The 17,395-nt window shown below is 49.3% G+C and overlaps 1 protein-coding gene across 2 annotated transcripts in view; it reads right to left on the bottom strand.

The window, feature by feature from the left end:
- Positions 1-5: 5 nt before the first annotated feature.
- The window catches only part of RELB (RELB proto-oncogene, NF-kB subunit), a 30,022-nt gene continuing 12,632 nt past the window's right edge, over positions 6-17,395 (bottom strand). For both annotated transcript variants that reach the window (XM_082710695.1, XM_082710694.1), the window contains exons 4-11: positions 12,800-12,957; positions 11,422-11,513; positions 11,103-11,234; positions 9,598-9,702; positions 3,951-4,166; positions 3,140-3,208; positions 2,942-3,019; positions 6-814 (exon numbers count right to left, since the gene is read on the bottom strand). In XM_082710695.1, coding sequence (XP_082566821.1) covers positions 426-814; positions 2,942-3,019; positions 3,140-3,208; positions 3,951-4,166; positions 9,598-9,702; positions 11,103-11,234; positions 11,422-11,513; positions 12,800-12,957 — 1,239 coding nt within the window. In that variant the 3' untranslated portion in view covers positions 6-425. The remainder of the gene's footprint in view (positions 815-2,941; positions 3,020-3,139; positions 3,209-3,950; positions 4,167-9,597; positions 9,703-11,102; positions 11,235-11,421; positions 11,514-12,799; positions 12,958-17,395) is intronic.

Here is a 17,395-nt window from a genome sequence, read left to right on the forward strand (position 1 = left end):
AAGGCTCAAAAACTCATCTTTATTGGGAAGACTCAGAACAAACAACCTTTACCCCCCACCTTCAAGCTCGGGGGAGGAAAGCCGAGGATCTGCACCTTTCTCCCATATGTACACTCCAGAATCCGCCTGGAGAAGGTGCCCCCACTCGCGGGGACTGAGGCAGCTTTACAAGCTGGTGCATGGGAGCCAAGCCCCTTTACCTCTCCGGACTCGGTTTTCTCATTTGTAAAATGGGCTCAGGGGAAACCGGTGCTGCGGAGCTTCTCACCAGCGCTGAAGATGTCCCATTCGGAGGAATGAGGAGGTTGGAAGACCGACCAAGGGTGGCCCAAGGGGACGGAGGTGCTGGACATCCTGGCTGGGTTTGCACGACCCCTTCCACCTCCCTCCCTCCCTCCCTCCCCCTCTCCTCCAGTGCCTAGGGGCTACGTAGCCTCCGGCCCCGGAGACATAAGGCCTCCCCCAAAGCCCACCTCCCGGTACTGGTTGGGGAACATGTTGCTGCCCACAAGGCTGGCCGTGCCCCCGTCCCCGGGGCCTGGGGCCTGGTATGAGTCCAGCGTCATTGGCTCGGGGCCGGAAGGATCTCCAACCACGGGCCCTGCAGCCCCATTGCCCGTGACAGCGCTGACGAGTGGCGGCGCAGGGGGCAGCATGTCCAGCATGGTGAAAAGTGTGGGGGCCGTGGCGTCGTCGTAGGCAAAGCCGTCGTCCAGAAGGTCCGACCCACCGGGGGGCTCCAGGCCGGGGAGGGACACGGTGCCAGAGAAGAAGTCTGTGTCCGGCAGCAGAGCTGACGGAGGGAGGAACGGGCCTGCATGAATAGAGAAAAGAAGTAGGATGCCTTTAGCTGCAACTCTGGGGGCTAACTCCAACACTCCAGTGCCCTGACAGTACTAAATACATGATCACTGTGGCCTCCTTTAATCCCAAGGAGAACCCCAGGGTAGGAACTATCACCATCCTCCTTTAATGAGCACACTGAGGCAAGATAATTCAGTCACACATAGCTGGCCAGTTGTAGCACCAGGGTTCCAACCATGCTCCAGCAGGGCTGGGAAGTTTTTCCAAAAAATAAAGAAGTTGAAGAGGCTCTAAAGTCCCCCCTCCTCCAACTTATAGAGACCACCCCAAAAATGAAATCCCCCCCCCACAGAAGACCCAAATGAGAAGTCCCCAGGCCCCAAACTGGAAGGTAAAATTATGTGGAGGTGTTAAATTATATAGAGGAGAGTCTTTCTCTGAGACAAGACAAACCTCACCAGCAAAGGTGTCTTATGCTTATCTCAGAAAGAGACCCAGGGCAGCTGGGTCTCTTCTCCAGGGACTCTATCTCCCAGCCTCCCTTAGAGCTAAATGTGGTCATATGACTAAGCTCCTCACTGGAACATAGGCATGAAGGCTGGAACTTTGGCAGCCATCTTGGACCAGGAGATGGAAACTGTGAGTTGAAAATGGCAGAAGCGTGCTTGGGTCTCTGATGATCATAATAGCCTCTAAACCATCTCAGGACTATATACCTCTGTTTATCTGAGAGGAGAAGTAAAAGTCTAGCCTGTTGAAGCCCCTGTTAATTTGGGGTTTGCAATGAATACAGCTAAACATGACCATAACAAACGCAGGGGGCATTCTTGTCTGTCAAGTTCCTAAGATCTCCTGAGCACTAACTCTGTGCCAGCCACTATGCTAACTAACTGTGTGATACGACCTCACTAAGTTCTAAAAAGGACCCTAAGAGGTAAGGTTTCCATCTGAGAGATGAGATCCCAAAGAGATCCCACAGTGGCTAAATTCAGGCCTCAGAATCCAAACTCAGTCTAATTCCAGAGGCCATGCTCCTAACCATTATGCTATCATGCCAGAGCAGCTTTGTCCCAAGGATTGGGGAGGAGGGCCTTTAGGCACTGGAAAGTTGGGGTGATGGAGGAGGTAGATGAATGGCAGATGGCTAATGGGGAGAGGCTTTGGGAATAGGGTATGGAAGGCTGGCAAAGCGGGCTAGGATTGGTGGTTGCTATGGGTGGGGCTCTGAGCAGTGGTTACCAGGGGCAGTGGGTAGGGGGAACAACAGGTAATCCCTGAAACCTCCAGGGTGGGACTGGCTGGAGTGGTCCAGGCTCAGCAGACTCTGAGTGGTTGGCTGTCAGAGGTCAGTGGGAGAGCTGGGCACCCTGGGGTAGCTGGGTTCTTAGGCAGAGTGTTCTTAGAGCCAGTAGTCAGTCGGTGGGGAAGCTTCTGATCGCAGCCAGACAGGGCTGCAGCTCCCAGGAAGTGGAGGCTGGCGTGTGAGTTGAGATGAAGACACGGGGAGAACAGACCAGAGGGTGGTTGGGCTAGAGACAGGCTCTGGATTAAGGTTGGCTGGCTCTGCCAACCCTTCCCGTTTATCTACCATCCTCTCCTGCTACCTGCTCTACGTAGTGTTTCATCACTCATCTGTACAGCTGCCCGGATACAGCTCCCTGCTCCACCGCACATGTGGCTACCTCAGCTGAGAAACTTCACCTTTCTGGGCCTGTTTCTTCACCAGTAAAATGGGGTGGTGTGGTACGATTTCGATTCAACGAGTAGACCTATACAATGCACTTATGTGCCAGTGATATGGTGTCTGTAAAAATAAATGCGTTAAAATCTGAAAGGCCAATGAGGAAGGTCTATGGTGAAACTTTTCAGGGGAGCAGCTGAGGCTCGGAGAGGTGGAGCAACTTGGTGGGGTTCACACAGCCAGTGAACAGCCCGGCAGACATCAGAGCCTCCTGATGGTATCCAGAGCTGTTCTTCTTTCTAGTTCATGCTGCTGCCTGAGATGTCAGTTCCTGACCTTGGGGGAGTTTTGGGGGAGCTCCTGAAGAGGCCAAAAGCAGGGCTGCAGCTCACACTCATCCCACTTCAGAGAGCAGGAGCTTGCCCTCGGCGGGGACCCACTTGCGCTGTGACCCACCTGAGCTGGGGTTGGGCAGGAAGTGATCCAGGAAGGCTGGCTTTTTCTTCCGCCGTTTGCTCTCGATGCCATGGGGGTCTGAGGGAAGGCAGAGATGAGGACCCCTGGACCCTCACAGCCCTTCCTCCCCAGCCTGGGGCTTAGCCATCCCCTCCCAGGAACCAGAAGATGGGTGTGGAAAGGGGAGAGGGGACACACCCGAGCTCTTCAGCTCCCCAAGGACGTCAGGTATCCCCCGTTTCCGCTTCTTGTCCACGCCATAACTGTCTGTTCAGGAGATAACAGGGGCAATGTTATCCATCAATAATAATAATTAAGAATTATAGAGACTACTTAGAAAGTTATTGAGCTGTTCTAGTTCTTGGCCAACTAATGCAAATCGATATCCACATCTTAATCAGAATGCAACCCAAATCCACTTCTGTGTTGTTCCTGGGACACTGCAGCATGATCCTGCCTCAGGACCTTTGCACTTGCTACTCCAGCTGCTTGAAACCCTATTTCCGAACTCCCACTACTTCCCCCGGAGAACTGCTTAGTCAACCCCACATTCTCAGCTCAACTGTCCCCTCCTCCAGGAAGCCCTCCCTAACCTCAAAGTCTGGGTCAAATGCCCCCTCTGAGCAATCTGAGTCCCCTGAGCAATTCCATTCCAACTATAGGACTGTGAGACTTATGAGGATGGGGCTGAGGCCATCTTGGGTCACTGCAGTGTCCCTAGAACCACCCAGTATAGGGTCGGGCATGAGCAGGCATGCTGAGAGAAGAAATCATCAAATACTCCCCAAATGCCATCAGATAGGTACTATTACTTCCACTTTGTGCAAGAGGAGACTGAGGTTCAGGGAGAGACCAAGGACACATAACCAGTAAGAGGGGGAGCCAGGAACCGAACCCCAGTCGGTGCAGTCATGAGGCTGTGTTTTACTTCTGCCTCTTCTTCCCCTGTCCCCTTTAGGCCAAAGACCTTGTCTCTGGGCAGCGGGTCACCCTGGATTGCTGTGGTTACCATGGTCCCGAGGCAGGTACGTGAAGGGCAGAGGCTCACTGCAGACCCCGTCAGTAAGCCGCTGCAGAAAGACGTTCACGGTCACAGGCTCAACGATTTCCAGGTCCTCATAGGGTGGTGTCTTGAACACAATGGCGATCTGGCGGTGCACATCGGCCTGGGAGAAGTCAGCCCGGCCTTCCCAGGAGGCCCTGCTAAACACCACCGATATATCCTCTGGCGGGAAAGTGGGGACATCAGCTGAGCCAGGATGCTGGCCCACCAGGCCCCCAACTCAGTCAGCCTCCCCCCAAATCAATACTGATATTCTCTTTAAAAAAAAAAAAATATATATATATATATATAAAGTTAAAATACATCTGATTTTAAGAGAGCTCTATGCCCAACATGGGGCTTGAACTCACAACTCCAAGATCAAAACTTGCACGTTCTACCAACTGAAACGGCAAGGCACTCCCAATGTTGATATTCTTAACACTAAAACTAATCAAAGGGGCACCAGGGTGGCTCAGTTGGTTAAGCATCTGACTCTTGGTTTTGGCTCAGGTCATAATCTCAGGGTCATGAGATGGAGCCCCCCATTGGGCTCTGTGCCCAGCACGGAGTCTGCTTAAAATTTTCTCCCTTTCCCTCTGCCCCTTCCCAACTCAAGCGCATGTGTACGTGTGCTCCCTCTCTCTAAAATAAATATTCTTTTAAGATTTTATTAATTTGGGGCGCCTGAGTGGCTCAGTGGGTTAAGCCTCTGCCTTTGGCTTAGGTCATGATCTCAGGGTCCTGGGATTGAGCCCCACATCGGGCTTTCTGCTCAGTGAGAAGCCTGCATCCCCCTCTCTCTTTGCCTGCTGCTCTGCCTACCTGTGATCTCTCTCTGTGTTAAATAAATAAAATCTTTAAGAAAAAAGATTTTATTTATTTATTTGACAGACAGATCACAAGCAGGCAGAGAGAGGGGGAAGCAGGCTCCCTGCCGAGCAGAGAGCCCAATGCGGGGCTTGACCCCAGGACCCCAGGACCCTGGGATCATGACCTGAGCTGAAGGCAGAGACTTTAACCCACTGAGCCACCCAGGTGCCCCTATTTATTTTATTTTAGAGAGAGAGAAAGAATGCGTGCGCATGTGCGCCTGGGTGACTCAGTGGGTTAAGCCTCTGCCTTCGGCTAAGGTCATGATCTCAGGATCCTGGGATCGAGCCCCACATCCGGCTCTCTGCTGGGCAGGGAGCCTGCTTCCCCCTCTCTCTGCCTGCCTCTACCTACTTGTGATCTCTCTCTGTATCAAATAAATAAATAAAACCTTAAAAAAAAAAAAAAAAGAATGTGTGCGCCAAGCAGGGGGAAGGGCAGAGGGACAGGAAGAGAATCTCAAGCAGACTGCTCACTGGGCACGAAGCCCAATGGGGGCTCCATCTCATGACCCTGAGATCATTACCTGGACTGAAACCAAGAGTCATATGCTTAACCGACTGAGCCACTCGAGTGCCCCTCTAAAATAAATAAATCTTTAAAAAATTAATTAATTAAACTAATCAGAGCAGCAGCTAACCTCTTGTTGAGCACCCACTGTGTGCCAGTCACTAAGTATTTTATATAGTGGTTTTTTTTTAAGATTTTATTTATTTATTTGACAGACAAAGATCACAAGTAGGCAGAGAGGCAGGCAGAGAGAGAGGAGAGAGCAGGCTCCCTGCTGAGCAGAGAGCCTGATGTGGGGCTTGATCCCAGGGCCCTGGGATCATGACCTGAGCCGAAGGCAGAGGCTTTAACCCACTGAGCCACCCAGGCGCCCCTATATAGTTTTATATATCATCTCATTCAATCCTTTTACTAACCTGAGAGGCAGGTAGAATTAATATCCTCACCACATCAGATGCTCCCCACCATCAGATTTAGTGATTCACTAAGGGGACTCATGGGACTCAGCATATAGTCATACTCATGCTATGATTTACTTTGGCAAAAAGATACTAGCAACCTCAGTAAAGGAAAGTATGCCTGCATGAGCTTCCAAGAGTCCTCTCCCTGTGGAGTCACAGAGAACACGCTAATCCCCAACCCCCAGTAACAAACTATGACCACACACAGGAAATGCTAGCTATCAGGGAAGCTCACTGGAGACTCAGTTCCCAGAGTTTTTATTGGCACCTGATTATATAGGCATTCTCTGCCTGGCATATATCAAAATGTCAGGCTTCCAGAAGCAGAGCTGGTGTTCAGCGCAAACCACATTGCCCATACAAACAGTTTAAGCACCATGAGTCCCTCTCATCAGTCAGGGAATAGTGGGAGTCCTCTCAAAATCCAAGTTCTCGGGGCGCCTGGGTGGCTCAGTGGGTTAAGCTGCTGCCTTCAGCTCAGGTCATGATCTCGGGGTCCCAGGAGCGAGTCCCAAATCAGGTTCTCTGCTCAGCAGGGAGCCTGCTTCCTCCTCTCTCTCTCTCTGCCTGCCTCTCTGCCTACTTGTGATCTGTCTGTCAAATAAATAAAATCTTAAAAAAAAAAAAATCCAAGTTCTCAAAAGCCAGCCAAGATTCAACCTTGTAGGCAGGCCTTTCAAAGGATAACAGTCTCAGACCCGCTATATTAACTCTTTGACACGCCCATTTTAAACATGTGGAAACTGAGGCGTGGAAGAGGAAAGATACTTACCCAAGGTCACACAGCTGGTAGCAGAATAGGATACAGTATGCTATTCTGCCTGTTGTTTCTTTTTCTTGTCTTATTGCATTGCCTCTCATCACACTAATTTCATCTACAGAGGCTTTATATATATCACACATACACAGATTGCCTCTGAGTCACACAACAATCTTATGAAAAAAAGTACCTTTAGGAAACCCATTATATAGAGGACGAAGCAAAGGCACAGAGACATGAAGGCACTTGTCCAAGGTCACAAAGCCAATATGTGGTGGAGCCAAGATGGGAATCCAGGTGGGCTAGAGCTCCTTGCCACCAGATCCTAAGGGCTTGGGGAAGTAACCTAATATGTCTGTGCCTAGTTTCCTCACCTAAACAGAAACAAAATCAGCACCCCTATCTCACAGGCTTGCTAGAAGGGTTAAGTAAAGGTGCTCAGCCCACATTAAGTATGATTGCTTTTATTAGGATTATGCAAAGTCCTAGCTTCAGGCTTGGCACTCAGAAATTCTCAGTATATGCTAATTCTTTGCAGTGTAGTTCTTGGATAAGTGAGATCCTGTCTCATCCTAACACCAACCCATAAAGGGATAAGGGAAACAGAGGCTCGGGGTGGTGAAGTCACCAGCCTAAGGTCGGCCAGTGAACAAAAAAATGGAACAGGACTCACAGCTGCCTCAAGTTATTCACACACATGTGGAACAGCTTCCCTGCCCTCCCCCCAGCTCCCATGATCCTAACAATCTTCTTGGCATTCCTCAGATCTTGGCTGAAATATCACCTCCTCTGGGAAACCTTCTAAGATGCCCAGCCCCTACCTGGTCTTCCTATTGTTTTAGCTTTTCTGTCCAGTCTTCGTGCTCAGTTTTCTTCCCTCTCAGCAGAACTCACACTTGTAATTCATGTTTCTTTCCCTACCCCCGCCCCCCACACTAAACTGGGAGCCCTGTGAGAGCAGAGCCCGAGCCTGTCTCTGTCATCACCGTGTCGCAGCACTGCCTAACACAAAGGCCCAGCACAGAGGAACCACTCACCCTCCAGGTGCTCATTCACTCAAAATTTTATAAGAATCTTCTCCCACTCCTAGGCATATATCCAAGAGGACTGAAGACAGGTGTTCAAACAAAAACTTACACACAAACATGCGAATGCTCATAGCAACACTTCATGACAGCCAAAAGATGGAAACCACCCAAATGTCCACCAACTTACAGATGGATAAACAAATCCAATATCCATACGATGGAGTATCATCCCACCATAAAAAAGAATGAAGCACTGATCCGTACTATCATGTGAAAGAAGCCAGCCATGCATCGCCACCTAGTGTAGGATTCCATTTACATGAAATGCCCAGAAGAGGCAACTCCGCAGGCAGAAACAGATCAGTGGTCGCCAGGGATTAGAGGAGGCAAGATGGTGGGGTGACTGCTTATAGAGCAGAATGGGGTTCAGGGTTTCTCTCTGGGATGATGAAAACATTCTGGAACTAGGAAGTTAGCTGTGCTACAACACTGCGAGTGTACTAATGCCACTGAATTTTACACTTTAAAATGTTTTGTTTTAATTTTTTAAGAGTGGGAACTTGTGCCCCCCCCCAAAACAAACAAGTAAAAACATTTTTTCTCTGTAAAAAGAAATGTTTTTCCTTGAGAACTTCATCGGTGCTTGACCTTGGACTGAGCAGTTTGGGGGACACAACGGCTCCCAAGACAGTCCTGCCCTATACAAGCCAGTGGGGGGAGACAGATGTTAACCATAGAATCACAGAGCATGAGAAAGGATGGGAAGGGATTCCTGAGGCTGAGACAGTTTCTCCCACTCTGCTCCCCTCTTGTCCCATTGGCCTTGCCATTGGCCTCCAACAATGAGACCTGTTACCACCCCAGGGCCTATGTACTTGCTGTTCCCTCTGTGGCATCTCCTTACATAGTCTTCTCTGGCCCCACTGGGTAAAATTGTGCCCACAGCCCCCCCAGCCATTCTTCCCTATCCCCTTCCTCAGAATTCTTTTTCTCCAAATACTACTTTTCTCCATCTTCCTGAAGCTTTTTCAACTCTCTTTCTCTTTTATTTTTCCTCCCAGAAGAATGATTAGGAGCACAGACCACCTGCATTCAAATTCTGTCTCTTCCTGCCTAGCTGTGTGACCTGGTGCACATTACTTAACCTTTCTGTGCCTTAGTTTCCTCCTCTCTAAAAGAGAGGTAATAATTAGATCTACCTTATAGAACTGTTAGGCAATCATATGAGCTAACAAGTGAGGTGTAGAAAGTGCTTATAACAGAGCTTGGCACACAGGAAAAGGAAGAGACATAGATCTCTTAGGTTAGATCACTAGGTGGTGACATTATTCATAACAGAATCACAGGATAAAAAATGGAGAGGATATAGAAAAGATCTATACAGTAAGAGGGAAAGCTCTCTCCAGCCAGGCAATGCTTGTGTGCACCTACTGTTGGCTTTTTGGTTTTGCCAGCGCTGGGCTTGAACGCACAACCCTGAGGTCAAGACCTGACCTGCGACCAAGAGTCAGAGGTGTAACTGAGTGAGCTGCGGAGCTGCCCACACCTATTTTTTTTTAAACCCTATTTGAAGAAAAGACATTTGAATAGACATGAATGGAGGAGATACTTCTCCAGTCTCCATTTTCTTCATCTGCAGCCATCATCCAGCCCCGATTAAGAATTTATTTACAGGACTCCAAGATTTTAAGGTCAGGGTCCCAGGAGTCGGTGGTAGGGAGCACAGCCTGGCACACAGCATGGCCAGCACACACAGCTCTGCATCTTTGTACACGAACCAGTGAGTGAGCAGCTCCGTGAGTGAATGAACTGATGATGGGCTGTTTGTAGTTTGACTCCCAAACCAGGGTTTTGGATCCTTCCACTGCACCACCCCCATTAACCAGCTCCGCCTCATGCTTCACCTCCAGGCTTCCTGGCTCCCCCATGCAGGGCAAGCCACCCGCTGGTATTCCGCCCACGCGCTGTCCCAGGTCCCTCACCTTTCTGCACCTTGTCACACAGCAGGTAGAGCTCCTCGCCACCCGTGCATGGCCCACTCTCCTTGTTGATTCGGCAAATCCGCAGCTCTGATGTGTTTGTGGACTCTGCAAGTACCAGAGTTAGTGGTATATAAGAAAGGACGAGAATTCAGTCATCAAACCCTCAGCAGGTACCCCGTGGGTGCCCACCGTGCGCCATGCAGAGATGAGAAATGGAGAAGTCAGAGGGCAGGGGCGTCTGATCCTCCTGGGACCCGGTCCGGGGAGAGAAAGAAGATGCTCAGACAGATGAGTTGATGGACAGTTGCAAGTCCTCCAGGCTGACGGCCCATAGGGAAGCCATCAGCCCTCAGAGGAGAGTGGTGGGGTCAGGGGTCAAGACCATTAGTAGACGAGGATTAATGGTGTGAAATCCGTAGTGGAGACCCATGGTTTTCGCCCGTCTAGCAATCCCAGACCATCCTCTGTCAACAGCCCCTCTAGTTCCTTTCTAGGAAACCGCCTCCCTGTCCCATTTCAGTCCTGGGGACAGGATAGGGCGGAACCCACTCCCTAGCTCAGCAGTGATCACATGCTCCAAACCTGGCCAATTAGAACATTGCCTCCACCTGACCATAGCTGATTGGTCACAGAGGAGCACATGACTCAAACCCAGGCCAATGAGAAACAGTCCTGAGGCTCCAGCCAAAAATACTGGGTAAAGGAAGCTCTCTTTGGGCATGGGAAAGAGGTTCCAAGCTGTAGGATATAAGCCTAGAGCTGCATACAGTCATTTTGTCCCCACCATGGATGGGCTGTGCCAAAAATGACTCTAACTTGAAGGAAGTATAGCTGAAAGATGGAAAGAGATCCTTAATGACATCATTGAGCACCTAGATACAGCCAGACCTGAAGCACTTTACTACCTCAGATCTTTTAAATTAATGGAACAAACAAACTGGTTGGTTTTTTTTTTTTTTTTCTCCTTCAGATCTTTTGAATTGGAATTCTGTCATTTGCACCCACCTGACTGGATTGATTTCTCTTCCCATTTTGATACTGGTGGCAGTCACTGCAGGCGCTAAAACCTAACAGCCATTCCCAATCTTCTCTTTCATACCCATATCCCCCTGTAGAAGATGGAAACCCTAAATATTTGCTTTCCCAGACTCCCCTACAACTAGGGGCCACCATGAGACCAAGTTCTGGCCAATGAGACATAAGCAGAAGTCTACTAGGAAAGAGGGGAGATTCTGGGGAATATATTATATTCTGTATAAAAGAGAAAATTATTACTACTCATGTTGCCTCTTCCCTAGACTTGCCTAGTATAGTGGTACAGATTGTGCACTCTATAATACGAGAAGGCCTCATTTCCATAGGCCACCTAATAAATGCTGAACACTGGACTTGGGCAGTGTACAGCCTGCACTCCATACAGCCTGTTTGTCCATGCCATCGTACATGGGCCTTTCCAGGACCTGTGGCCAACAATATCCCTGATACGCCCCGCACCCTAGACTCACTCTTGTCATAGACAGGCTCGGAGAGCACAGGGTCCATGCGGCGCATCTGTCCTTGCTGGTCCCTGTATGAAGCCTGGAAGCAGATCCTCACGACATTCATGTCTACCTCCTGATGGTTCTTCAGGGAGCCGGCTATAGGAGAGATATGGGGATGCTGAGGGTGGGGGAGGGAGACTCTGGCGGGGAGATGGCAGACAACGAAGGGAGGGGGTTGGGGAGATAGCAGATACCAGAGAAGGGAGAAGGGGGGGAATGGGGTGGCAGAGGGCACGAGGGGGTTCAGGAGGACAAGACAGTCAGGCTGGTTGCAGGGCCTCACCATTGTAAGGGTCGATGCCCAGCTGAATCTTGCGCTCGATGGCAGCCTCAATCTCCTTCTTCCTCACACATTGGATGCCCAGATTGTTAAAGCTGAACAGGGAGCGGGGAGGAATGGGTGAAGGGAGGCAGTCGTGAAGAGGCAGGTTTAGCTCTAACTCCAGCAGAGAGGCTGCCTCGGGGCTCACAGTCTCAGGGGCCCCAGCATTGGGAGGGGTCTGGGGTTTCAGCCTCTCAGGAGTGTTGGGGAGTCTCGAGAGTACCTGGGGGTGCCCCTCATCTTTACTGCACGAAAACACGGGGCCGCCTCCTCCAGAATGAGAAAGCAGCAAGGGAAACATCACTGCGATGCCAACTTTTAAAAAGCCCATCAACACAGCAAGGATCAAAACATCTGAGAACGCTCCCTACTGGGGAAGTTATGAAGAATCAAGCACTCTCCCCCACGGGTGGAACTGTTAACATAATCAGCAATTACACTGAGGACAATATGAGGGCATTCATTCATTCCACAGTATTTCCTGAGCACCTACTGGGTGCCAGGCAGCGTGTGGGGGGACCCAAGGGGGACACAGCGGGGAACAAAAGAGACAAAATCCCTCCTCTCATGGACCTTACATCTTTGCTGAATTTTTAAATCACAGAAAATTTACATTGAGAGTTAATCGCTGAAGTTAGAGCCAGCGAGTTCGCCTCTAGGAACTGATCCTAGAGAAGAAATGATATATATGTAAAGCCACGCGTTTAATAATAGGGCCACAGGAGCACGGAACTATCCTAAGGGCCCATTACTAGGCGGCTTGTTCAAGTAATGGTGTACAGCTGTATATTGGAATACTATGAAGCCAAGAAAACGGATGAGCTCAAAATGCCTAAAAATGAGGTACAAATGTCTGCTACCATTTGTAAGGGGAGAAAAATAATAGACATGCATAGCATATTTTTAATTGCCTCCAGGAAGGACCACTGACAGCTGCATGACCAAAGGTGGAAGGAAATTTGCTTTTCACTATACAATCTTTCTGAACCTTTTATTTTTTTATTTATTAAAAACATATAAATTATTAAGCGAGAGAAAGAATGATCTTGCAGTGAAGTCAGGTCTGGAGTCAAATCCCTGCTCTGCCATTCCTCCAAGTCTCAGTTTCCGCCTTGACAAAATGGGCATAAATACAACTGTGTGTGAAGGTGTGTGCAGCAGGGCCCCAGGCCCAGGTACGCCCCTCTACCCCTCGACCCCGCTGCCGGGCCCAGCCTTGGTCTCCCCACTGAGGAATTGCTGTGGGGAGAATCTGGCCAAGCGGCCCCTTGCCCTAAGGTCTCCCTGGGCACCTCCGTGACCTGGGGTGAAGGGTTGGGGGGGATCAGGGGTCGAGTACCTGTGCCGAGGGCTGACATGAGGCCGTAACCTCACCCTGCAGACGCCGTCGGTGCAGTCTTTCCCCACGAGGCTGTGGGGGTGGACTCGGTGAGGCCAGTCCTTCCACACCAGGCAGGCGGTCACCTCCACCTCCCGAAGCCCTCCACAATCCCGGAGCTGCAGGGAGACAGGCGCATTTTTGGGGTCCCCTGGCAGACACCTGCACCCATCTCAACTCCCTGGGGCTTCCTTCAATAGCTCTCCAAGCTTCTCCCCCAGGATGATGGAAGGGGGTTTGCTTAAGACCCTTCTGAGATCCTAAACCAAAGGCTTCTCTGGCTGCTGGTCTGGGGCCTCATAACATCAGAGCTGCCCTGCCGATGTGCGTTCTTCGGCCACTATGAGTTTTGTTTTGTTTTTTAAAGATTTTATTTATTTATCTGACACAGACAGACACAGTGAGAGAGGGAACACAAGCCGGGGGAGTGGAGAAGGAGAAGCAGGGAGCCCGATACGGGGCTCGATCCCAGGACCCTGAGATAACTGGAGCCGAAGGCAGATGCTTAATGACTGAGCCACTCGGGCACCCCAGCCCCTATGAGTTTTTAAAACCTTGGATGCACTCAGGCTCTTCAAGTACTGCCCACAGAGAACTTAATAATGACTGGGGAAGGAAAGCACCTTCACAACGGAAAACCCACTGGACACCATCTAAATCAGGTGACCAAGGGCAGCAGCATCAATACTGGGCCCAGATGACCTGGGGAGTCTGACTGGGTGCCCTGGGAATGCACGACCTCACTTCTGTGACAGCCCTCCAGGAGTATGTCACCCGAATCTCACCGTGACTCCTCAAATGAGCCCAAATCACGGGTCATCAGGTGAAAAAAAATCAGTGTCGCAAAAGACAATAAAAAGATGGGCATCATATTTCGGTGAAAATCGAACAAATAGTATCTTTTGACCTGGCTGGTAATCACATGGTGTATACCTATACAAAATGTAGAGAGCTGTACATGAAGATTTGATCAATTGCAACTTGATTAAAAAAAAAAAGTGTGTGTGGTGGGGAGACCACAGAGACATGACAACCGAATGCAACGTAGGCTCCTTAACCGAATCCTGGATTGAGGAGGAAGAAGCCACTGGATATTTGGGGGACAACTAGGAAATGTAACACATTGAATGACACAATGGGATACCGTTAGTTTTCCTGGGGATACTAATAATTTTGTCACCACGTGGAAGCTTATTCGCAGGAGGTGCCCACTATCCCACTATCCCGCTATCCCACTATCCCGCAGGGAAGTAATGTGATATTGACAACACACGTGCAAATAGTTTAGCAAAAACAAGGTGTGCATGTATCTGTGTGTGCGTGCACGCGCGTGCGTTCGGACAGAGGAGTGTGACAGAGACAGCGAAGGTGGCAAAACGACAACCGGCGGATACAGATTAAGGGCACACAGATACTCATTGCATTGTTCTTCCCATTTTTTTGTAATTAAAAAACGTTTCGTCCAAACTCATTAAACTGGATTCATTAAATATGTGCGATTTTGTATATACACATGATAGCTCAAGAAAACTTTTTTTTTTAACTACAAAAAGAGATGACATTTTTGTTCAAATGTGGGGAAAATTTGGAGCCTGCACTTAAAAAGTATGAGACAGGGATGCCTGGGTGGTGTCCAGTCCTCTAAGCCTCCCACTCTTGGTTTCGTCTCAGGTCGGGATCTCAGGGTCATAGGATCAAGCCCCATCTTGCCCTTCCCACTTAGCTCCGAGTCTGCTAAAGTTTCTCTCTCCCTCTCTCTCTCTCTCTCTCTCTCTCAAATAAATAAATAAACCTTTAGGGCGGGGCTCCCGGTGACTTAGTCCATTAAACTTCTGCCTTCAGCTCAGGTCATGATCCCAGGATCCTGGGATCCAGCCCTGCGTCATGCTCCCTGCTCAGCTGGGGGCCTGCTTCTCCCTCTTTCCATCCCCCAACCCCCCCTCATTCTCTCTCTCTCTCTCTCAAATAAATTAAAATCTATAAAAAATAAAAATAGAAAGTATGAAATATCCTGTTATTCCAGATTTCTGATTCTATTTTTTTTTTTAAGATTTTATTTATTTGGGTGGCTTAGCTTATTAAGTAAGCATCTGCTTTTGGCTCAGGGACCAAGCCCCAGGTCTCGGGTTCTTCACTCAGCGGGGAGCCTGCTTCTCCTTATTCCTCTGCTTCTCTCTCTTTCTCTGTCTCTCATGAACAAATAAATAAAATTTTTAATAAATAAAAGAGGGAGAGAGAGAGCCCAAGCAGGGTGAGTGGGACACAGAGGGAGGTTGAAGCAGGCTCCCCGTTGAGCAAGGAGCCCAGTGTGGGACTCAGTCCCAGGACCCTGGGATCATGGCCTGAGCCGAAGGCAGCCGCCTAAACGACTGAGCCATCCAGATGTCCCATCTAGATTCTCTTTAAAAATAAAGTTAGTTAAGGCACCTGGGGCAGGAGTTCATGCTCAGCAGCCTCCAGCAGGAGCAGATAGAAACCAGCCCTTTAGACAGGCCAGACCCAGCCCAGATCCACCTGGCTTTTCTGGGTTCCCCACAAGGACCTGCTGGCATCAAAGAACCTGTAAAGCCCTTCTAAAAGGGCTTTTTAGAAGTTCTTCTTAAAAAGAATTTCTAAAGCCCTTGCCCACGCAGAGACAAATAAGTAAACAAACCAAAAAACAATGAATGAATGCATCTCTGTGGGGAAGTATCGCCCTCTAGGGGACGTTTTGGATATTGGGGGGGTGAATTGGGTTGACACAGGGATTTGTGTGTCACATCCCACAGCCCACATCCCACAGCAGGCAGGACCTGGGACCAGAGACGTCACACAGCCTGCAATACCAGGGACGGTCCCACACAAGTCCTGCAAGACTTCCGATCATCCCACCAACACTCCCACTGGGGACACACCTATTTAAAATGATCAGAGCCAAGATCCTAGCCATTTTACATACATAGTCCTTTTACCCATAATTTTAAACAAAGATTTTTATTTATTAATTTGACAGAGAGAGAGAGAGTGTGTGAGCACAAGCAATGGGAGCAGCAGGGAGAGAGAGAGAGAGAGAGAGAGAGAAGGAGGCTCATCGCTGAGGATATGGGGCTCCATCCCAGGACCCTGGGATCATGACCTGAGCCAAAGGCAGATGCTTAACCGATGGAGCCACCCAGGTGCCCCTCTTTTTTCCCATAATTTAAAAATACACTGAATTTTCCAGGTGTTAATTGAGGGAAGACTGGCCCGCAACTGCCATTTTTATTAAGATTCCCCGGGGCCATGTCGGAGCATTTACACATTGAAATAAAGGTGCTTATTATGCTGTATTATTTTCCTTTCATTTCATATTAAAATTAGGGCATGATCGGGGCGCCTGGGTGGCTCAGTGCGTTAAAGCCTCAGCCTTCACCTCAGGTCACGGTCTCAGGGTCCTGGGATCAAGCCCCGCATTGCGCTCTCTGCTCAGCAGGGAGCCTGCTTCCTCCTCTCTCTCTCTCTCTCTTTCTCTGCCTGCCTTTCTGCCTAATTGTGATCTCTGTCTGTCAAATAAATAAATAAATTTAAAAAAAAATAAAGTTAGGGCATGATGGATTTGGGGATGATTATGAGTAGCCGGATGTGATATTGTCTATAAATTTCACTGAGTCAGGTGGGGTTAAAGCTATTCATTTAACCAGCTCCCCACTGCACTGTTAGGAGATTAAGAAAAGCTCAGAGTCAACAGTCTCAGAACTCATGAGAACTGCAGGACTGAAACCTTCTCATCTCTAAGACGTCACACAAGGTCTTAGAATAAGCCAGACCTAGTACCAAATCCAGGTTCGAGGACTGGCCATCTGCATGATAAACCTCTCTGTTCCATCCTTGCCTGTAGAATGGGTATTATTAAGTACCGGGCATACAGGAGTGCTTAGGAATTACTATAGCAAACTTGCTGGGTCCCCCTGAGCAAGTAACTTCTCCTCTCTGAGCCTCAGTCTGCCGCTCTGAAAGATGGGAATAAAAATCCTGAATCCACAACCAGAGCCGGGTCATCCCCTATTGTTAGATATTTCCTGTTCTAACTCCCGGAAATCAAAACTGACACCGAGCCAGGAAAACTACCTGGAAAGACACAGAAATAATGTGGTAGGGAAAACACAGCCTCAAAGCATCACCCCATAGTAAGCTGCTCATTACAGAGGAAAGCTGTGTCCTTACAACCAAGAGCGGGGCACTTGCTCTTACGGGCTAAATTGCAGCCTCCTGCAATTCATAGGTTAAAGCCGTAAACCTCAGGACCTCAGAATGTGGCTGAATTTGGAGACAGAGTCTTTAAAGAGGTGATTAAGTTCGTGAGGCCATTAGAATGGGCTCTATCCAATCTTCCTGGGGTCCTTATAAGAAGAGGTCATCCAGACATACAAAGAGACACCAGACAAGTGAGGACACAGCAATAGAGAGGCCGTCTACAAGACAAGGAGAGAGACCTCGGAGGAAACCAGATCTGCTGGCACCTTGATCTTGGCCCTCCAGCCTCCGGAATGCTAAGACCATACATTTGTGTGGTCCAAGGCACCCAGCCTGGGGCAGTTC

The sequence above is a fragment of the Mustela nivalis genome (genome assembly GCF_964662115.1).
Source record: "Mustela nivalis genome assembly, chromosome: 18".
Taxonomy (NCBI): Eukaryota; Metazoa; Chordata; class Mammalia; order Carnivora; family Mustelidae; genus Mustela; species Mustela nivalis.